The sequence below is a fragment of the Camponotus floridanus genome, unplaced genomic scaffold (assembly GCF_003227725.1).
Source record: "Camponotus floridanus strain SB8 unplaced genomic scaffold, Cflo_v7.5 scaffold21, whole genome shotgun sequence".
NCBI classification, from domain to species: domain Eukaryota; kingdom Metazoa; phylum Arthropoda; class Insecta; order Hymenoptera; family Formicidae; genus Camponotus; species Camponotus floridanus.
In genome coordinates, this window is record NW_020229337.1 from 2287412 (window position 1) to 2310769 (window position 23358).

The window sequence follows — 23358 nt, forward strand, 5'->3', positions numbered from 1 at the left end:
ATGTATATTTTTTTTTATTTAACGAGGAAAAATATTTCGAAGATGAGAAGAATTAACAAAATATATTGAATATTGTAAATAAATAAGTATAAAGTTTTGTATCCATTTCTCATATTGTATACTTCTCACGTATATATTTTATAAAATATATTCTTTACATTATACGGAAAAAGAATATTCTTTTATAACAATATCTTTCTCTTATATATGTTCTTTCTTTCAAATCTATATCTCCTGTTGTGATGTGGGAATTTCCAGATTTCCTCATGGAGATGTGGTTGACCCAGCGATATCCATTTCGTGTAATTTTTTGCGTCGTAAATAATGTCAGACGCGATCGAGGAAAAATAAAAGCAAACATATGAGAAGCGCTGGATTTTTTGCGATACATTTTTTTATTAAAAATAATTATATGGCTTTTACATACGAATATATAACATTGAATGATATCGTCATCTCGTTACAGTTGTTATTGATATTTCATGATAGCAATACGATTCTATATCAAAAAGTAGCTATTTACAGAAAAATGATTACAATAGATTTATATATGTCAATGGAAGCAATCTTATTAACTATTAAATGAACACTGATCTGGTTAATGTTCATCGTTGATAAACATCGTACTATTCTAAATCTTTTTTCGCTAAATAATATATCATATATATAATATTATTTGCACATTAATTGATTAAATCTAATGCATACATCTAATGCATACAGTTATAAATCACGCGTGAAAACATGAACTTATTTCTTTCTGGTTGATATAAAATGTATTTTGTACATATAATGCATTTGTTTTGCATCTATCTTATTATAATCTATCATTTGTAACAAAATTTCCTTTTTCAAACGCAAATTTTTTTATGTGTAAAATATGCACATTAAGTAAACAGATATTCCATTCTCGCGTCATACATTCTATGTCTAGCGCTCTTTTCTCTGACACTTATAGATTTTTTTCATCAATATTGTTAGATTAAAAAATATTAAATTAAAATATAGATTGTCCTTTGTGTTATTTGTACATTCTCTCGAAACACTCTATTTACTACAGGATATTACATATTCGGCTGCCGCAATGAATTAATAATAAAAAGAACTACTATAAAAGACAGCCCTTACATCGTTGCTTCGTTCGTAATGGAATATTCGTTAATCGTGTGTCAGTTTGTTTCTGAGATCTTTGCTTTCCACATATTGCTCGTTTGTTGTTCACCCATCAGCTTATTTTGTATACGTTATCGATGATATCGATTTGAAAAAGATGTTTGAAATCCATTATAAACAACTGAATAAAGAAGAATAAGAATGCAATTTTGATATCTTTTTTTCGTTTTCTTCAAACTGTATTATCCATTATAATTATACGTTTTGATTTCAATTTGTCTGATGAAGAGGATTTCATTTATGCAACTCGAAGATATATTTTTTCTTTATGCATATTATATATCTTCTTATATTCTTATATTCTTTCCATTTTTCTCTCAGCAATTGTCTGATCGGTATTTATGTTATGGATATTTAGTTATGGATATTTCTCTTTCCCTCAGACCTTTAATCTCTGCACATTGTTCAGCTGGAGAATTGTAGGCACATAATTCAACTCATCGTCACTGCTTTCAGAATCCGAATTCGGCAACGGCTCTGGTTTCGCGCCGTGTCGCAGCAGCTCTCTGGCGAGCTGTCTATCGGTATACAAAGCCAATTGATAAGCCGTTAAACCGCTATATGTTTTCGTATCCAGACAAGGTTCGCATTCTTTCATCAAGAAGGAAATTATCGGCCAACATTTACGTTCTACCGCGAGATGAAGCGCCGTTCTACCCGCCAGACATTCCTTCGCCTCGAGATCGGCGCCGAGACGCAGCAGAAGACGTACTAGGTTCACATGTCCGTTAGCAACGGCTATGTGGAGGCACATCTCGCCTGAAATCAAAGAGAAAACATGAGGTCAAGTGATGGCACAATATTGATGATGATGGATAAAAAGAAGTAACTTTTTTCTTACATTAATAATTTTAAAGAAACAAGACATTTTGTCACAAAAAAATACTCTATAAATTCTAAAATAATTATATGAAAAAATTTCTTAAGTGGAAATTATTCATAAAATGAGACACTTTTTAAATTTGTAGATTTCTACACATATTCTGCATGTCATAGATGTCACTTAGTTTTACAACTGAATAACTACCGAGTCGCACCTGATCTTCTTCCTCTATGGAGACAGTGACACGGGGGTGCGCGGATATGTATGGGACCAAGTCGCATACCTCGACAAGATATAGATAGAACGAGGAAGACGCGATGAATCATTGTCGTCGGAGATTTTGCTGGTCCAAACTAGGCCCGCGCCAATCAAAGCAACTTCTAAAATTAACTGCACCGTGTTACTAGTCGCATTGGCGGAATTTAATATATATGTCGCGGTATTATATGTGCATACTGCGTCGATATCATCTCCGTTGACAGAAATACCCCCATTGAATCGACGCAGAATCATCACAAGCGCTTTAAGCGTAACCACAATCGCGATATATCATCGCTTCTCATTGTATAAGTATCTCTTATAAGTTATTGCGACATTGAAAGAATTAATAGCTCTAATTATCTTGTTTCCAATTAAGGTTGCCAATGTCAACAAGATTGCACTTTAAATTATCAGGCGCAGCTTCGAGAGAATTTATGTGATATATTACTGTAACGTTACTCGAAAGCCTTTGCAAAATTCCCAAGAAATTCGTGCTGAAAATACAAGCACGAAGCTCGTGTGATTAGGCTCAATCACGAAGGAGGGTCGATTTGCTTAAGGGTGAAAGTCTGACGAAAATCACTGACGTCGACGCCGCTGTGGGGTTTCCCGACCGAGCTAAAGTGAGGCGAGAATATCGAGCAGCATGCAAATAGTCCTGCGGATATTTTTAAATATCAAAAACATCTGCTCTCTTTCCCTCGTCCTCCCCTCGTCGGCATCGCGACGCGCCACGTGATGTAACGCAAGCGTAAGAAATGCTGCCAAAAATTCCATCGTACATGCGAAACCTTCCCCTTCGCTCAATGTTACACCCAAAGTTAGCCTTTTCGTCAATTTAATGAGTATTAGATCTATGATTAAAAAATAGATCAGTTTTGCAATTTATTTCCAACATCAGATTTGCTTGCTTAGTCCTATTGGTAAAAATAAATTTAAATACTTTTGTAAAATAAAGTTAGAAAAACTTAATCCTATTGGTAAAAATAAATTTAAATACTTTTGTAAAATAAAGTTAGAAAAACTTAATTATTTTCTTCTGTCGATGAGAAGCAACACGTTGCATATTTGAAAAAGTTAAATCGCAATAGATTAGTTTATGCAATCGAACTTTATCTAATTTAAATTGATGTACCATAGATTGTTGTGACAAAAATTGTCACATATTTTGACAGTAATTATTCAATATCGAAATTAAAATCTCGTTTGTTGGGAAAATGATTAGAAAATTAATGAGAGAGAATTAATGAAATAAATTTGCAGGATTTTATGGATATTTTTGCTAACAATTATCCTCGGATTTGATTGATCAGAATGATGCGTTTCGCACGTGCGTGTTTGCATATGTGCGTTACTAGCCCGAGCTTGCAATGGAATATGTGCCGATGACGCTATACGGGATTTCCAAGACTTAAAAAGTCCATGAACATTTCGCGATCGACCGCCGACTAGAGTGATTTTCTCTTTCTCTCTCTAAATTCCATTGAAGATTCTAGTTTTGAGAAGAGAGCAGCGGCACACTTGAAAGGAGATCCAACATACCTTCAGGCTTCTCCAACTTTTTCTCTCATATTTCTTCTTAAGAAAAGATTTATTTATTTTAAAGAAATATATGGAACTTTTTGTATCAATTTCTGATAATCAATATTTTTTTAAGATTTCTGCCATTTTTTAAATCATATTTATTAAAAACTTTTTTTATGTGTATTATTAGAGAAGAGAAAGAGAAATATAGGAGAATTTTCGAAAATGAAAAAGTTTTATGACTAAACTTATTGCGATCGAAGAGGAAAGCTAAATTTCTTTGAAACATTTGTCGATAAAACCCTCGCTATTACGATTTTCCCGGAAAAAATAAAAAATGTTGCAATTGAGAAGTTTGAAAATCAAATGACGATTATAGGAGTATAATTATAGGAATTTTAATTGCTAGCTTATTAATCGAAAGAGCCATCGATAAAAATTAATTTCTCCATATCTATTGTGTACATAATAGAAGAGAGATTTGTATATTTGGTGAAATGCATCTTTAACTCAACGTTAAACTTTAAATAAAGGAGATGAATTTATTGGCTCATTAATTCGCTGTCTCAATCATATTTATTCTTCTGATTTATAGCGACATAATAAATCGCAATTTTCTACGCATCGAATACATGCGAAAATATGCGCATATTCGTACTCACTCGGGAAATTCCTTTGAATTTTCTATTATGATGAAAATTCATTTTTAGATAAGGCGTAATAACATAATGGCCTCGGGTTTAAAAGTTTCACATATAAATATATATAATAAGCCTTTGGGGAATTTTTAAAAATTATCGTCATGTTTTGCGTTAGGCATTAATAATAAAAGCATTATTATATAAAAGCATTACATATTATTTTCTGCAATATTTAAATTTTTAAAAGTTGAAAATTTTTTAAATTAATTTTTCAAATCTTTAAATTTTTCAAATTAATTTAACATATTTTTTTAAATTACTTTTTTCTTCAAATATTTCAGTTATATTTTTATTAAGCAAAATTAAATGAAAATGCAACAGAGATTTCTATCTTTATTTTTCTAAAGTTAATTTCTATTTTAACCGCTTCTATTTTAATCGCATTTAATTCATACATAAACTATTCGTATCTCGACGTTGAAGAAAGTTTATTTCGAATTAATAATGAAGTTTAGTATTGAAATATATGTATATGTATAAATGTCCCCTGATATATAATGACTGTGCAGTTTTGTAGAATTTAAATTGCCTCTTAATCAGATTAACATTTTTTTTAAGGAATTCTCTTACGTTATTGAAATGATGGAATCTCCAAATATGAACGCAAAATATTTTCAATAAAATTATAGAAAATATATACGGTTTCACCGTTTATCATCGTTTACTGCGTTTTACATTTAATAAGAAATATTTAAATATTTAAATTCCGTTATCATCTCATCAATATCCTTCGTTTCATGGATGTGGATTAATTTCCTTGCAAAAATGTTATCGTGATTAATCTTATCGTGTCATTATGTTGCAAATCTTCAAATAATTATTCACAAAATTATAGGCATCATTATATTAGTAATATAACACTTAAAACACGACACAAGACAAAAAGAACTCTTCATTGTATTTATTCAATCTTTGTGTGCATATATAGTTTTAACTTGATAAATCTTTCCCAATTTCCTGATAACATAATGTATGCCCTCTATTCTTAATCAGAGAATGTTCATTTAAAAATACTGTCTTTTAAAAACATTTTTTGAAAAATTTTTGATTTTTCAGATACTTTTGTTCAAAATTTCGGGTAAAAAGAATATTTTTACTCATATAAAGAAAAAACACAGTCTCTTAATATCAGGTGCTAAATTTGTAAATATAATTAAAAACTGAGTAACTTTTGTAAGTTAAGCATTATTCAATGATATAAAATTTTCATTTTTTATCATTAAAAATATAGTAAAAAATATGTACTGCATATTCAATATTTTGTTAAAACACTGAATATATAAATTATAAAAATAGATATTTATTTATAATATATTTTAAATTATAATGTAATATATTTTAAACACATAATTCACTTTGCTCGTTTACAATATGAGAGCAAATTATCAGAGAGAGAAAAGATTCCCGAATAATAAAATCTATGAAAATTCCCCGATTTTTCCAGGTACAAAAAAAACCGCTGAAAAATCTATTTCCATGTTTTTCCAAGTTCATTAGATACAAACTAACGATCATTTTTCTTTTATATCAATATTTATCGAATACTCACCATTATAGTTGATTTGCTCCAAGTTCTGAGGTAAGGCGGGTATCTTTTGCCCGGGCATCAGCTTATTCCTCTCCATCGGGTACAACGGATCCGTAAGAGCTTTGGCGCAAGCGAGATCTCCATTCGCGCAGGCCAGATGGAGAGCCGTATTTCCACGGAAATTCCTCAGAGATAGATCAGCTCCCGCCAAGACTAGACGTCTGACAATCAATGGTTGTTGCGTCAAGACCGCCAGATGCAAAGGTGATTGTAGGTGATCGTTCATGATGTTCAAGAGGTGCGGATGAGGCGCTAGACTTATCAAAATCAGCGCAGCCTCCACATAGCCCTGCATGATCGCGATGTGCAATTGTCTGTGTAGATAAATTTGTGTTACATAAGATGGCTTACATAAGAATAGATAGGCCAAATTAATGAGTGGTTCTTAAAGCGTTATATATTCTTAAAGCATTATTATAGGTCTCGTAACAGTTTTAATTAATTCTTAAAACACACATTATATATTATTGTTATTTTTTTCGCTTTTTATTTATATCTTTCGATCCATTAATACTTATATTTTCTCTGTACATGTATCAATTATTTAAAGCAATTATTCTTTAAATAATTAAAAAAAAGGTTATTCTCGTTTTTGATGATATATGATATTAAAATTTTCTTTTAAAAAATTTCTATACAATTCTTTCTATTTACATTAGTATGCAATAAAAGAGAGCGAATTATAGAGTTTTGTTCATTTAATTCTCGAAAAATCTTTAATGGAAGATGAAATTTGTTTCATTGGGCCGGTCATCGAGCGCTTCGTCATACATTAAATATGTGTATCAATCAGTGGATTTACGTAAACATTGACGTGATACGCATAATGTTATTTGCATGTGGATCAACAAACTCGTGAATCAATGCTTATAAAAAAAAGAGAAAAAAAAGAGAGTTCGCAATAATGATATGATATATTAGAATTATTTGCTAGGCTATGATCGATCAGTTCATATGATTCAGAAATAAAACTTACACTCTCTTTCTTTCTCTCGTGTTTTTTCTTAATAACATAAATTAAAGAAACACCTCTAACACGTATAGATTTGAACAAATGTATTTTGAACTTTTTTTTTATTTTGAAAATTGGATATATTAGAAGTTCTAAATATGATGTAATATTACTATGCATTGTCAGATAATCGAAACAAATCGGAGTATGTGAATTTTACTTACATTTATCGCTCGATAAAATTACATTTTTTGTTATTATATTAAATTTTAAAAATAGCGAAAGAAATATCAGACAAAAATTAAAAAAAAAGCAAATTTCCTATAAATTGATATTGACGAAACAAAAATATAATTACATACAATTATATATATAAAATATCCTCACATATTTTTAATAAGCTAATTATTCAATTATTATGTATCACTAACAAAGATTAATTCCTATGCATAAAAAAACCAAAGTTACTCAGCAATTTATTGAGCTTATTTTATGAGGAAATGTACTCCGAATATTGCGTTTCCGCGCGTGTCACAGATTAATTCCAATACTATGTTAAAAAAGCATCGCATCAGCTGACAAGGAAATTCCCGATAATTCCGAAATCAATGAGATTAATAAATCTCGAAACGAGACATTTACTCACGTGTCACCGTCGCCATCCCTGGAATAGAAACCCTGCCAAAGATCCTTGTTGCTCATCAACCGATCATCCTGATGTTGCTGTCCACTGGCCACATCCACGTGTAACAGGGTCATCGGCTCGGGCTGGATCGACCTTCCGCTCAGGGTGAGCCGGTTCAGGTCTTCGCAGAGCTCGACGTCCACGACCCCGCTATCAGCAGTCCTGACTGATCCCTTCGCTGCCGTTGTCATCGAGGAAGCGATTGCCGCTTCCGGCACCATCGGCGCGACTCCTCGCTGTCCCTCGTCCTGCAGACTTCCCATCCCTGGTATCTGCAATCCCGTGTCACTGCAAAGCTGCACGTTGCCGACCGACAGGAATCCGGAGTCGTCGTCGCCAGTCGCCAATCCGTTGTCATCAGCCGCTGTCATCTTTCTGTCATCCTCTCGCGAATGTTCCTCTGCCGGAGCTCCGGTCTTGCTCGAAGAGTACCACATTGTTTTGGATAACTCGAGATGAGGGGAAGAGACGTTCTCTATTAAGAAAGTATCCCAGCCTCGATCAGCGAGACTGTCATCGAAAATTCCAAGCGGGATGACGTCTCTAGCTTCCGAGACGTCGAATCGAATTCCCTCTCCGGCGTTTTTCTTCTTTCGTTCGTTCGTCGAGACGTATAACTGGTGCTTATGAAGTCTCGTTTTTCTCCCCTATTTCCGTCGTCCTTTTGCTCCTTCGCTCCGTATCGCTAGCATGTCTTGTGCGAATCGTTCTTCTTCTCGAAGGACATACGGTCCCATATATCGGAACACGATACTCTCCTTTCAAACGACAGATCTGACGTTCATTGTATCGCGGAAGAGACTCGTCTTCCAGCTGATCTTTGTCACAGATGGGAAAAATAAGTGGAAGGCGGCCTGGTCGAGTTTGTCGTTGCAAGCGTTGAAGGACCTCATCGTCTCGCGTCTCGAAACAAACTGATCGGTATAGGCGAGCGTATATGCGTGAGATACGTCGATCACGTGACCAAGCGACAGACCCGTACACAGAGAATCATCTTTTAAGGGTCGTGTATTTATTCAATGACCTCGCTATAAGAAATTACTATAGACTTAATAATCATCATTTCTCATTTAATTGACAAAATTTTATGTAAATTATTTATCTTAACATCTTTTAAGAATCAAGAGTCTAATAAGACCTCGTAGAGGTCTTATCATCTCATAGAGCGAAGTCTTTACAGGACTGACAGATCTAACAGCGTCTGCTAGTGCCTGCTCGAATGCACATGCGCGCGATTTGGTCTCTTAAAACTGCATGGATGGAGCTTCCAGCAGTTTCGAGCTACACAATTGCACGAAGTAGGGATGGGAAAAACCCATCGTTCTCAGGCAGGGCCGGAAAGTATCGCTTTGATGCTTTTCATTTCCGTAATTTTCATTAGCAAGATATATCGCATTGTTTTAGGAACGATTGAGAATCTATTAAATTCTTATAAAAATCTTTGACACAATCTTTGAAACAAAATAAATGAGAAACGATAATTATATTACAGAAATTACATTATAAGAAACTAAATATTTATTCTATATAAGATACTAAAAATTTTATATTGAAAATATAAAAGATATGCACGTGTATAACATTGGAATTTCTTGAGAGAGATGTGCGGTCTCTCTCACGAGATATCAAGCGTGACTTTATATAATTGTTTATATATCGGAGAACATACATATTCAAATAAAAATCTACATGTATTTCTCCAATATTTAAATACGCCGGAAAACTTTCTTTCTCTTTCTCTTCCTCTATAAATCAAGCTGCTTCGAGAAGAAATAAGCACGCCAACTTCTTGGAATGTCATTATACGAGGTTCAAAATAACACGCAGCCATCGGTTCTTGCTCTACATTCGCGTTTCCAAAAATCCCGTTTGTTTGTCTGTAACTTTTTAGGTCAATCTTGTCAAAAGAAGGAAACTTCTTGGAAACCCAATTCACTTCCGTTTCCTAAAATAAAGATATATGTATATAATATTTTTACACTATGCATATATTGTGTCAAGTGGATAATTTAAAATAATTGAAGAGGCAGAGAACTGATATTTCAATTTTTGAAATAATTTTAGACTGAAGTTCTTGTATTAATTTCCGAATCACTATTCCCTGCCTTAGAATTATTTCTCTTTTTTATCTGCCTCTAATTTTTCTACAAATGTAAAAAGAAGAAAGTTCTCAAGAACAGAGAAAAAGATGGTAGAGTAAAGGATAATTCTTCAAAGGAAAAAAAGACAAAGAAAGCGTTAAAGAGAGAGAAAGAGAGAGAAAGAAAGAGAGATTGTATATAACATTTTTTTATTAAAAATAATTATAGATTATATATATGTACGAATATAACAATATAATGATATCGTCATCATTGTCATTAACATACCGTGAAAATAACATATACTCATGAATCTAATGGAAGATGTCTATATACGAAGAGATGAAAGGAAGATTAACTGTATCGATGGAAACAATTGCATACCATGAAACATTGATTCAATTAACAGTGAATATCGTATCGTTTTGGATTTTTTTTCGATACTTATGATTATAAATATATTATAAGTCGCACATAAGAATGTGGATTTGATTATTCTCTCCGATTTAAAATATGTATGTTGTCAACTTTGCATCTATTCTATGAGATCTACGATCTCTGACAACAAGAGTTTTCTTCAAGAATATTCGCATTCGACGCAGTTTAGTAAAATGTATCCTCTATTTACAATTATGAAGTATTGGCTTAGCGCAAATTCCATTCTCGCTTCGTCATAACTAACACACATCTCAGAATTAACACAATTGTTCGCAGATTCTACGCCAATATTATAAGAAAACACACATATATACACACATACATATTTTCTCTCTCTTTCTCTCTTATTCGCGTTAAAATATACATTGTTCTTTATATTATTGGTACAGCCTTTCTTGGAACACTCTGTACAACACTCGGAACACTGCTGCATGCCTATTGGCTTGCAAAGGATTATTAGAGGAAAAGTGAACGACCGTTAGGAGCTCGCACTTACGTATTGTCGCTTCGTTCGTAATCGGATATTCGTTAAGTCGCGTATAAGTTCGTTTCTGAGATCCTCGATTTCGAACGTTACTCGTTCATCCTTCAACCTGCACATATTGCTGCCGATATCGATTTAAAAAACGTACGCAGTCTACTGTAATAGTAATACTTGTTGATTCAAGACATTTCTATGACCATCCATTATATATTATGTAACACACATTGAAGCTAATCTTGTGCCACTTGCTATTTATTAATTCTGGCAACTCCTTCCACTTTTCACTATAAGTCTTAATCCATCCAGCAGATTAAGATGACATTACAGAGACGCGTTTCAAAGCTAAACATCGATTTTACTTGTGCATTATATGCATTAAAATCATATTATTATGCCAAATGCAATTCTTTTTCTTATCTATCAATTCTGATTTTAATTATTTGTCTTAATAACTTTAATATCTTAAAATGACGTCGTCCAGCGTGTCAAAATTCAAGTTACAAGTTGATTTGCATTAAATATAATTTTGTTCTATTTTTTCCAGATGATTTATTCATTTGAAAATTCACCCCGTTAATTAAGATAATTTCGTGAACTCATTGAAAGTCAAAATACAATTTAATGCATGCGTAACATATAATGCATATAGAAGATAGAGAGAGACGCGAGACGTACTTTTACAATTTTGTTTATACATATTTTGTTCGCTGTAATTATACGTCCATCTTCATTCGACTATATAATAAACTAAAATAATTTCGTAAAAGTGATTCGATAGATCTTCATGTGTATGCGCATCACGTTCTTTCTATCTTCTTTCCATCCAACTATGTGCAGCGCCCAAAAACGTTGAATGAATTAATGAATAGATTACTGACCGATGAATAACTTAGACTGTCACTCCAACCGTGTTTTGTGTCTTGACGATCGCGGGCAAATAATCCGCTGTCCACAATGACCTCTCCGTTTCCTCGTCCTCGCTGCTCTCGGAATCCGACTCTGGCAGTGGTTCCGGCGCCGCGCCGTGTCGTACCAGCTTTCTGCGAGCCTCCTTGGCGAATGCACTGTAGACGTCCAGAGTCAATTGATAGGCTGTCGTGCCGCGATACGTTCGCTCGTCCAGACACGATGTTCGTTGACATTCTGGCAATAGAAGCTCGAACACTGGCCGACATTCGCGCTCCACCGCGAGATGAAGGGCTGTGTATCCTGCCAGACCTTCCTTCGCCTTGAGATCGGCGCCTAAACGCAACAGAAGTCGCACTAGATCCACATGTCCGTTTGCGGCGGCCAAGTGCAAGCACATCTCACCTGGAATTAATGAAAAGATCATATCGATAAGCAACTTATCCAATATATCTCTACTATATATATATATATATATATATATATATATATATATATTATATATACTCTATTATGTATCTCTACTAGATTATCTCTATTATACAATGTATTTCTATTATATAATATTCAAGATTGAAAAATCCCTAATATACAAGTGATACTTAATCGAATCTCAATTCCAAAATGATAAAGGGATCTGACGTGTGATAGAAAAGTATCTATACATCTATCTGTTTAGATTTCAACAAGATGTATCACACTGATAAATATGGAACGAGCAACCGATTAGGATCTAACTTTGCCGAATTTTCTATCATTTCCCCTCCTGAGCCAGGAGAGGTATGTCGGAATGACCGAGTCACATGTCTCGGCTCGTCGTGAGATATAGATAGAACTAGGAAGACGTGGTGAATCATTATGTCGTATCGGAGGTTTGGCCGGAGTCCCGCGATCCAAACTAGGCTCGCGTCCGATCAAAGTAACCGCTAAAATTAAGCACCCCGCGTTACCAGTCACATTGGCGGAATTTCACGATATAGTATCTCCTAGTTACGTACATCATACTGCGTCAAAGTCGTTTCACCTTCGACGAGGGCGCAAATAACTCCTAATTGCACAAATTGTTACAAGTACACAAATAACGTCGCTGCTTAATCTGCGTAAGAATCAAACACGTGGTCGATTGCAGCGTCATCGAAAGAGTCATTTGACTTAGTCAGAATTTCAGGCAGCTTAGACGATACTGGAATGTGATGTAAAAGAAAAATCTCTTCTTGTAATACTTAAAATAGAACCACGTGGCTCGAGGCTGCTGCTCGAGGGTTGATTGGGGTGAGGCACGAAAGAGAATCGATTTCTTTTTAAAGGTGAAAACTCGAAGTCACTGACGTCGACGCCGCTGTGGGGTTTCCCGATCGACCGAAAATATCGCCTAGCACGCGCAAATAGTCCCACAGGTATTTTTAAGTGTCAAAAACAGCTGGTCTCGCGCTCTCTTTGGCGTCGCGACGCATCACATAATGTAATGCGTGCACATGCACACACGCACATACGTATAAATATAAGATAGAATTCCATCGTGTACGTTTCTACTACGACATTCTTCTTCGCTCTTATTTTAAGCATATCTTATACAATTCTTTTTCTTAAAGTTAGACGAATAGAACACTCGTCTTTCGATAAAAAGTAATTTTGCATGTCACATCCTCATCGATAAATTGAATCGCACAATGAAATCGCTTTACCGCGGAAATAACAACTTTATCTAATTTCAGTTGATTTGTAGAGATTATTATCGTAATAATATTCGTCATTTATTTTCCGCCACTCGTTTTAATAATTATCGCTTGTTTTGTGACAAGCGATTATTTAATCTCAAGAAATCTATTTTCAAAGAAAATAAGTGCCCTGGATTTATGATTTATTCCGAATGAATCAGTCATTTCTCGATTGTGGAAACGGAGAAACTTATATTACAGAGAACTTATTTTATTACTCATCGACTGATTTAAATCGTAAATCTGGACAAATAGGTGCGAATTAATCTAACGTGAAGAATTTTCGACAGATTCGCAATTTTATATAATCTTTTAGATTCGATTAATTACTCACGATCTACAATGATCGATTACGTTGCGCTTTGCACGTGCGTGAATATGTATGTATGAGCGTCGTGCGAGCTTGCGGCGAAATAAAATGACGATGACGCTATATATATGGGATTTCCGAGATTTTTATAAAGTTTATCATTTTTTGTGACGAACAATTATCGCTAATTGGAATAATTTTCTCTTTTTTTCTAACTTCTTTTTTTCTCTTATGCATACATAAAAAAGAGATTTATATGATTCCAGATTAATTCTTAATTAATCTTACAGCAAAATTTGTACATATATTAGAAATAATTATAAATATTAATAGTAATTATTACATTAATAATAATAAATATACACAATTTTATATAAATAATTCTTTTTTAAAAATTAATAATTACATAAAATTATACTAAAAAATTTAATTCAAGGATCAATTTTTCATTTCAAATTTTATAGAAAATTTAATAAATTCGCGTACGAGGTAAAGATTTTTGTAAAGAGATAGAAAAAGTAAATGTAAAGTTTCGAGACAACTTATGCTTTTATACTTTATTGATTATTTTTACTTATGTATTATAACATTTAATTTTAATTATGTTTTGTAAAACAATGACGTTAGCTATTCTGATGAATCCCGTAAAGCCGCGGTTTTATCGCGAAACCTTTCGCCGAGGTCGATTGTTATGCTTTATCTGGACGCAAACTTTCGTTATAAAAGCAGGAATTCCCCGGGTTGAATATGAGTACGCATATATATTTCTCTTGCCGTTATCGATTCACGATCGTAAATGACTGCGTTATTATCGCCGTAAATCGGAGCTCGAATACGTGCGTATATTAGAAATATGTCGAAAGAGCATTCGACAATTTTTATCATGTGTATAATTTGATGTTTCAAAAAAATAATGTGTTACCAAATATACGAAAGCATTAAGGATAAGGTAGGTGTATATCCAGTATTCTGTTCTAATTAAATCAATTTTTAATAACAGATACTACGGCCAATGTATGATCAATTATCTCTTTTTACTTTACTAGAAATAAATCTAAGCTCAATAAATTATTTTTATAATGTTTTAATCTTTACAATTTGTTCATTTTCAAATTTATATTTAAATGTATATTTAATGTATATTTCTTATCTATTTTTATACATTAAATTACTTTCTTTCTCTCTTTCTGTCTTTTTTTATTAAAATCCCTTTAAAAATCCATTAAAAAATAATTCTTTTAATTATAATCTTAAAACTTATTTCAATAATTGTCTTAATTGATTCATATTTCAATATATATATATACATATTCAATACATATATTTATTGTAAGAAAAATCAATCAAATTATTTAAATTATATATATTATTTAAATATCTTATTATTAAAATATACACTCAAAAAAATGTTTTGCTAATGTAGATAGATTTCTAGATGTCGCAACCAAAATTTATCGCTATTTTTTGTATCTGATAGAATATCGTTTGTCACAGCTAGAATTTATAGCAGTAACATTCTAGCAATATCTGCTAGAAAATTTAAATGCTATTGTTAGATATTAATCATTGCATTGGATAAATATGAGTTTCAATACTGCAGCAAGAATAATTTTTGTAAAAAATATAGCTGCTCATTATAACTGCAGCAGCGATATAATATGTCAATGTACTTTAGATATCATAGCTAACTTATTTTTATTCCATTGCCCGCATTTGATATTCATTTCTGCATGGATATTTATTCTGTCTTCTACGATACATATATGAGAATTCACTATAAAAAAATTAACCGTCTGCAGTTAATTTTTGGAGCTCTAGGGCTCCTCTCGTAAAAAATGGAAGAGATGCGCCTATAACAGTCTTCGAGCTAATGCGCTCTTTGATCGATAAGCCGTGACTCGCGAGACCTGTGCCGCGGCGTTATATGATGTCTTAGATGGATTCTACTTTCGGGTTAGGCTTTTTACCTTTCGCCACCTAGCGGCGATAATGTTGCGCAATTGTCAAAAAGAGATAGACAGATTAGGTGCGTTATACAAACTATATTAAGTATCAGGATTATATATTAATTTGTCTCTTGTTGCTAGTATTTTCTGTATACCACAGCCAAAATTTATATCAAGTATGATTGATCATAACATGGATAGACGCCACAGAAAAACTTTCTTTCTAAATTTCACAAACAGTTCAAATATAAATTCTGTCTCTGTCATTTAGATTGATTACGTGCAACATATATACGATATTACAACATTTGCTAATCGTTTATCTGCCTCAGTTAATTTTTCGCACCTAGAAAATTTTTGCTATAGTTGCAAGATCATTTTTTTGAGTGTAAGATCCGCAAGATAACGACTAAACTTGAAACTTTTCAAATATAAATTATCTTCAATATAAATTATCTTCTAAATTAACATATTTTTTTTTATTATTAAAGAATGTTCTTAAGATGTTTGTGAGATGATGGAACTTTTAAACGTGAACGCGAGAAACTTGTGACTCTCGATGAAATCACAAGAAACTTGCATATAGTTCCACGTTCATGGCCGTAATATCATTGTTCGCGAGCCTTACATATGACTTATTCCGCGCGATAAAAGCAGTTAGGATTTTCCGTTGCCGCCTCGGCGTCCTTTGTCTCCACCGTCACGGACGTGGATCATCTTTGCTTGCATTATAACGGTGATTAGCGGTCATTATATTGTACGCTTCCAAATCATTATCGTAATTGCAGGAAAAGGTGCAAGCATCATTAAAATATTTAAAAGACGGGAAACAGAACGAATATCCTCATTGCGCTTATTTAATATGCAAGAATGCCGTCCTCTCTCTATTCTCTTAATTTTTCGAATATTTTCCTTACTACGTTTTAATTCTTCTATCTAGTTTTTGCCGCAAAAATTAATCATTATTTTTTCAAAAAAAATAGGAAAAACTAAACAATAATTATCGAATATATTTACCGTTGTAATTACGTTGCTCCAAGTTTTGTGGTAAGGCAGGTACTTGTTGTCCGAGCGTCAGCTTATTCCTCTCCATCGGGTATAGTGGATCTGTGAGAGCTTTAGCGCAACCGAGATCTCCGCTCGCACAAGCTAGGTGTAGAGCCGTGTTCCCACGGAAATTCCTTAGAGATGGATCCGCGCCCGCCAGGATTAAGTGCCTGACAATGAGCGGTTGGTGCGTCAACACTGCCAGATGTAAAGGCGATTGCCAGTCGTCATTTATGATGTCCAATAGGCACGGGTCAGGCGCCATTCTTATTAAACAGAGCGCAGCTTCCACAAAGCCTTGTACGATTGCGATATGCAATTGCCTGTAATTATAAATATGTCATATAAGAATAAAATCAAGTCTAAGAGTCTTGTGATATCACAAGTTTTTGTGGTTATTCATATTCTTTATTTATTAATCCTTAACTGGAGTGTTTTGTCAATTAATTATTTGATCCTCGTATTATATTCTTTCTTTCTATATGATAATTAATAATTAGAAGGAATGCTTGATTTTTATTATCACTATATAGTGTATTTAAAATATTGTCTTATTTCCTTTCATTGCATAAGTGAAACATCTCCTTTGTGGAATTTCTATGTGCGTCACTCTGCAATTTATCATTGTTGTTGTTCACCTGAATTCTCGAAAGATGATGTTCATTGAAGAAACTCGTTTCATTGAATCGGTCAACGAGCTCGAGTCAAGCATTGAACACACGTCAAAGGTATATGTATATAGGCCGTTCGCGAATGCCAACGTCGATGTTATGCATAATGACGTTCGCGCTTAAATCAATGCACTCAAACTACGTTCATTAAAAAAAACAACTTGCAACAAGCCAAGATTAGAGATGACTATTTGCCAGATTAAACTTGACGTGACGAAATCAATTTATACGGCGAATTTTAATATTCGAAGAATACAGAAACAAAACTTGTAATCTTTCTTTCTTTCATTATCTGTCAAAATTTCAAATTGTAAAAGGCCTCGTGCTAGCACGCAATTTGAATATGAATGCAAATTTCGTTTCTTTTTTTTATAAAATTATGCAAATTATTTTGTTATTCAGATTCTGTTATTATAAAATATGAAATTCTTCAACACTGTCCTATATTTGATGAAAGCTACTACTTTCTTACGACAAAGTTATTGTTACAATTTAAGAAAAAAATCAAACAGAAAAATATGAAGAAGTTGATATAAACAAATCGATGAAAAATGAGATAATTATCCCTAGTAGCTTTATAAAAATGTATTTGAGATTTCTAGAAATTCCTCGACAATCCATGTGATTCTTGGAAACTTTTATTTTCCAGGCTTGATTAAGTAAATAGATGGAACTCATTATTATTCGAAAAATAATTGCTGCTTACTTTATTACTAGTATTTGCTTTTAATCACTTCCCGTAGTATTTGTTAGCATCCACATGATATAATACGTTCTTTGGATCTGTTGACCGCGTTAGAGACCCGGGTCCTATAGATCACGCGATATCACGAATCTGACCGCAATAAGCTGTTAACACGGTTAAGAGTTAACGGTTCGATGACTTATAAGATGGATAAACACAAGACGAAGAGTCCGTTCGTATGAAGTGATGAAGTGGTGGATGTAAATGATAGTCGAAGCGGCGAGCAATCTACTGCGACATTTCCTAAAAAAGCGCGCTATTATTATTAATATAAAATCAATTTCGGTTTGATATAAAAGGTATGACTACTAATTTGTTCAATTCTAAACAGAGGAACCAACAAGTTAACTTTACCGCGACATAAAAGAGAAGAACAATAATATAGTTGATATATATATATATATATATATATATATATATATATATATATATCACCCACGTGTCTCCAGACAGTTAAAGGATTAACAAACATTGTCGATGAAATACGAAACATTCACTAACGTGTCACCATCGTCGTCCTGCGTATAATAGAGCTGCCAGGGTTCCTCGTTGCTGGTCTCGCTCTCCCGTTGGGGTTGCTCGAACAGAAACGCCTCATCGTGCTGTAACTTGGTGTTGTCGTCCGGTTGCGTAAGGTTCGCGGTCACGGGTGACAGCTCGGGGCTCGCCGACTCGACCGCCTGAATCAACTTGCCGCTCTTGGAGGCGAGCGGGTTCAGGCTGACCTGCTTCAGGCTGAGCTGGCTCAGGGTCTCGGTGAGGTCGAGGTCCACGCCGCTGTCGATCGCCCTCATTGGCTCCTCCGCGATCGCCGTCGTCGCCGATGATGATGCGGTCGTCGTCACGGCCGCTGGCGCGGGAGTCGGCACCCCCGCCCCCGCGTCCCCTACCCCCGACTGCCCCCCCTGTTGCGGTAACTCCGAGTCGCGAATCTCGTCGCTGAACTGCAGATTGCCGCTCGACAGGAACCCGGAATCGACGTTGCCCGCTTCGTAATCGTCCTTGTCCTTGTCGTCGACGTCGTCGTCCTGGTGGTCGTCGCGACGCCACCGCTTCCTCTCGTCCGCTGTAACAGGTTCCTCCATCTGGGTGCTTCTACTCTCGCGGCTGGGATGCCACATGTTTGGAGATCCCGAGGATGATTTTTTTTTTCAGGACGCTCGCTCTCGCGCGAGAAAAGTGCAATGACTCTCCTCCTCTCTCCTTTCCTCAAGGATATTTACCCTGGATTAGCGAGGACAGACGCGATACTCGCGACTTCCGCGGCTTTTTCTTTTAATAACCCTCGATCGATTCTCGTATCCGACGTTTTCCTCCACTTGCTCGCTCTCGCGGATTCGCGTCTATTCGGCCTCCCCCTCTTCGCGAAACAGCTGTGCCCGCACTTTGGTCTCGTCCCGTCGTCTATCTCCGTCCACCTTCGCTCCGCATCGCTCGCGTGTTCGTCGTTTGCGATTCTCTTCGATATAAATCCGTTTCACTACGCCCTACAGAAATTCGATAAACGCACCCGCGCGATTCCCAGTCGCCGACAGACGAAAGAGAGATTGGAGGTCTTCGTTGTTGAATCGAGCGATTTCGTCGGATGAACGTCAATGTACACCTCGTCGTTTCACGTCTCAGAACGAACTGATCGACGACAGAGAGAGCGAGCCAGTTGTTGTCAGACTGACGTTTCTTTAGCGCATGCGCGTCAAGCGACGCGCAGTAACGTACCATATGTACAGAATCGAGCGAACGATTTTCCATTTTTAAAAAAATGATAAATAACGAGAAATGATTCTGTATTGTATCCTGTTTTTACGTTCTGTCATAGTCTTTATCGATTTCTATTTTTAAAGCTCTTTATTTATTACAAGAATTAAACAATTCGTTCAAGAAAAAGAAATCAGGTCAAATGATACCTTTTTATACTCGGATTAGATACAGACCTGGATCACGCTCGACGCGCATGCGCAACGAAGATTGCTATTTAACAATATCTCCAGCGGTATAATTCCCGAGGAAGAGAGCGGAGTAGGGGCGGGAAAACCCATCAACATCGGGCAGGGCCAGTTGTATGGCGTACAATCAAGACACGATGCGACTCTCATTTTACAGATAAAACGATTTCGAAAATCGCGAGGAAAAAACGCGTCGTTATTTTTTATCGAGCGTTATATCGCGAATTCGATTCGGAAATTTCAGTTGCGGAAAAAGACTCTTTTGGATAAAATGCTTCGATATCTAATCCAATTTTATTGTAACGATATCAATAATAAAACTGTATATATTAATATTGATATCTTTTAATCTTTAATTTTATATTAATATTATAATTATTTAAATAATTATTTTATATTATTTATATTTTAAATAAGTCTTTAAATAATTATTTTATATTATTTATATTTTATATTTTAAATAAATATTTTATATCTTATTTGAATTTTTTTTTATGTTATATGTATTTTACATTAATATTAATATTTTTTATCGTAATAAGTATTTGCTTTGAAGAAAAAGAGGCGATTAACTTTTATTGCTGTTTATGAAAATCGCTTCTATATAATCGCGGATATTGCTAAACATTTAAAGGAAATATTCATTAAATATCTCTGTTGTTGTATTAATAGGTTTTCACCGCGGATAAACTAAGTGCGAAGGAAAACCCGGTATGACTGAACACACGTTGCTTAGAAATCCGCGGGAAACTTGAGATTCTCTCTTTAAATTAAATGTAGTTTACGCTATTTTTTCTGCAGAAAGCTTATTTAAGAGCACCGAAGAAGAAATTTTACATATATAGCACTAGCTTGAGAAAGCGTCTTTAAATAAATTCTTGAAAGTAATCTTAAAAAATGAGTCATCTCTTCGTCTTGCTGCGATTTTACATATAAAAGCGGTCTCAATTTTCTCTTTGAACTATCTGAAATGTTACATTTTTAATCATTGGCAAGGGCAATAAATTAGGCAGACTATTAAGCGAAGAGATATCTGGAGTCTTATAAATATCCTCATCATTTTTCCAAAAGCAAAACGGGAGGCTCGCGTTTCTCTCAAATCAATACGCGTCTTTACGTAATAGAATGTTCCATCATCGCGTGCGTATCGCTGTTCATTTTTTTCTATTCAGCATGACATTTCTTTCTTTCGTAGTAATTCGTATGCGTTATCGCATCTCTTGCGACAGATCTATTCTTATCAATATGTATGTAACACATATTATGTATCTCTCGGCCATGACAGTTCTTTTAAAAACTTCACAAAAAATAGAGAGAGTGCTCCTCTCTCTAGTCTCAAATCTCTACAAGTAGCGCAAGTCAGTTTTAATCGTTGTGACTTGTTCTTATTGAAATCGTGTAATTACGAGATAAGACGCGCGCGTGGATCTTTCATTTCATAAGTTAGATTATAAATTATCAGATGCAAAATGTCGCAATTTTGTATCGATAAAATTTCGCTTTTCGCTTTCGGAACCAACGTACAAAGATATCTTTGAATAAGATTATCTCTCATTCATTCTCTAAATCTTTCGCGAAATAAATGAATCATCGGATTTTTCGGCCCTTGTAGAGTCCGGAGGGACTTAAACTTTAATCTTAAAAAGAAAACAAAAACAATTCACTGAAAATGACGCGAAAGCTGAACGGAATTTAAAAATGCTAATTTTCTCACACTGTTTGACGCGCGATACGCTTGAAATAAACAAAATATTGGCAAACAGCACATTGATTAGAAAAATATAGTAATAAATTTTGTCATTATAATCAGAGAAATTATTGTCGTTAAGTGTACATGCGCATAAACTTTATAATATCAGAATTTTTTAACTAAAATCTCGTTTAAGAGAGAAACATTAAATCGATTTTCTACGATCTTGCATACATACCTTTACATTCAGTAGATCTCCATCTCATCTATGAATCGACAGATCGACGCTACACGGCATGATTTACACATTGATCGATGTAACTTTCGCATTTGCCGCATGTGATAGTCGGGCTACTTTCTTCGTAGCACCTCTCGGTAAAAGCGGCACGACGAGACGAACTCACCGGAAATTCCACCGGCATTTCCTATCTGAAATGGTCTCGCGACGATGAACCGCTGTAAACGTTCCATGGTCATTACCGGGAAATCGATTCGTCGCCGCCGAATATGCGACCTCGATGCGTACAAAAGACTCTTCATCGTAAAAATTCCACATGGGTTTTCCCATTATTATCGAGGCCACACAATAAACTGTTAAGACAATAAACAATTTATTACCTGTTACTTTTCAGTCAGCACAGTCCAAATATGTATATACAATTTTCCTTCCACGAAAGATAAAGCAAATTTTTTTGTCGCGCCGTTGCTAAAACTGAAAATAAAACAGTATTAAAATAATAATTCTTATATTAGATTTATAATAAAATTATAGTATATATGTATCATAAAATATATTATGATATTTAATATTAGATTTGTATTAATAATTATTATTATTAATATTAGATTTATAATAAAAATTTAAATAAAAAGATAATAAATCTTATATTAAACAAAAAATAAAATAATCTTTTTGAAAAATATACACTTTTAGAATTTGATTTTTTGACTAAGAAACTTGGAATAGATTTTGTCAAAATATATATAAAAAAATTTTCAATTATCAACACACACACACACACACACATTAACTCTATTTTCATAATTAATAAATTCAATAATACATTTATAAAGCTATTACTATAATATTATAAAGCTATTATGTACTTGCACTTATAAAATCTTATTTGCAAAAAAATCCTTCGTGTTCTCAATAACTTTTAATTCCAAGATCTACTAATGCCTTGAAAGAGGAACATATTTTTGAAGAATGAGAGATCGATTCCGTACCCGGTCGAGAGATTCGGATTATATATACACGTAAGCCAATACAAGACTTTTTGATAGATACATTCTTTGATAAACCGATAATAAAGTATTTGCTTACTTACTATCGTTTAATACGGTTACAGAGGAATTAAGTCGGTCAATTGATTACGGATAAAGGTGAAGAATTTTCGGTGTACGTGCTTGTAGACGCAGATGGACATTACCGACATCAATATCCGGATTATCTGGGGGAAAACCTACGATAACGATAGAAAATATAAGTAATCTCAACATTGTGTACTCGATATATTTTTTCGAGATGTCGTATCTTAACAATTAAAACTATTAAAAATACAGTTTTTTTTCAATAATTCTTAAATTTTTCTACGAGTAATAATAAATGTAACTTTTTTTCTCCAAGAAAAAAAATATAATTTTAATATATAATTTTAAATATTCATAT

At 34.1% G+C, this 23358-nt stretch overlaps 2 protein-coding genes across 3 annotated transcripts; both read right to left on the reverse strand.

Moving 5' to 3' along the window:
• Window positions 1-373: 373 nt before the first annotated feature.
• LOC105252759 (NF-kappa-B inhibitor cactus) lies at window positions 374-8789 on the reverse strand. Its single transcript, XM_011260315.3, has 3 exons — window positions 7669-8789; window positions 6032-6384; window positions 374-1932 (listed from the first exon to the last, which is right to left on the reverse strand). The coding sequence occupies exons 1-3, from the start codon at window positions 8142-8144 to the stop codon at window positions 1553-1555; spliced, it is 1209 nt and encodes a 402-aa protein (XP_011258617.1). The 5' UTR covers window positions 8145-8789; the 3' UTR covers window positions 374-1552.
• A 1237-nt stretch (window positions 8790-10026) lies between these two features.
• Window positions 10027-23152, reverse strand: LOC105252756 (NF-kappa-B inhibitor cactus). 2 transcript variants are annotated; one of them, XM_025408457.1, is made up of 6 exons: window positions 23018-23152; window positions 22305-22398; window positions 21925-22142; window positions 18555-19119; window positions 16608-16960; window positions 10027-12021 (listed from the first exon to the last, which is right to left on the reverse strand). In XM_025408457.1, the coding sequence occupies exons 3-6, from the start codon at window positions 21950-21952 to the stop codon at window positions 11600-11602; spliced, it is 1368 nt and encodes a 455-aa protein (XP_025264242.1). In that variant the 5' UTR covers window positions 21953-22142; window positions 22305-22398; window positions 23018-23152; the 3' UTR covers window positions 10027-11599. The 2 variants fall into 2 exon arrangements, with proteins under 2 accessions (XP_025264242.1, XP_011258610.2); XM_011260308.3 differs by lacking the exons at window positions 21925-22142; window positions 22305-22398; window positions 23018-23152 and having other exon boundaries at window positions 18555-19895.
• Window positions 23153-23358: the final 206 nt, after the last annotated feature.

What these genes read in the sequence shown, in the direction of transcription:
- LOC105252759 (XM_011260315.3), bottom strand. Translation starts at nt 8,144, where the DNA reads ATGTGGTACTCTTCGAGCAAGACCGGAGCTCCGGCAGAGGAACATTCG. An exon ending in AGGGATGGCGACGGTGACAC is followed by an intron (nt 6,385 to 7,668) that starts GTGAGTAAATGT and finishes TTATCTACACAG; the next exon opens with ACAATTGCACATCGCGATCA. An exon ending in GGAGCAAATCAACTATAATG is followed by an intron (nt 1,933 to 6,031) that starts GTGAGTATTCGA and finishes CTTTGATTTCAG; the next exon opens with GCGAGATGTGCCTCCACATA.
- LOC105252756 (XM_011260308.3), bottom strand. Translation starts at nt 19,174, where the DNA reads ATGTGGCATCCCAGCCGCGAGAGTAGAAGCACCCAGATGGAGGAACCT. An exon ending in CAGGACGACGATGGTGACAC is followed by an intron (nt 16,961 to 18,554) that starts GTTAGTGAATGT and finishes TTATAATTACAG; the next exon opens with GCAATTGCATATCGCAATCG. An exon ending in GGAGCAACGTAATTACAACG is followed by an intron (nt 12,022 to 16,607) that starts GTAAATATATTC and finishes CATTAATTCCAG; the next exon opens with GTGAGATGTGCTTGCACTTG.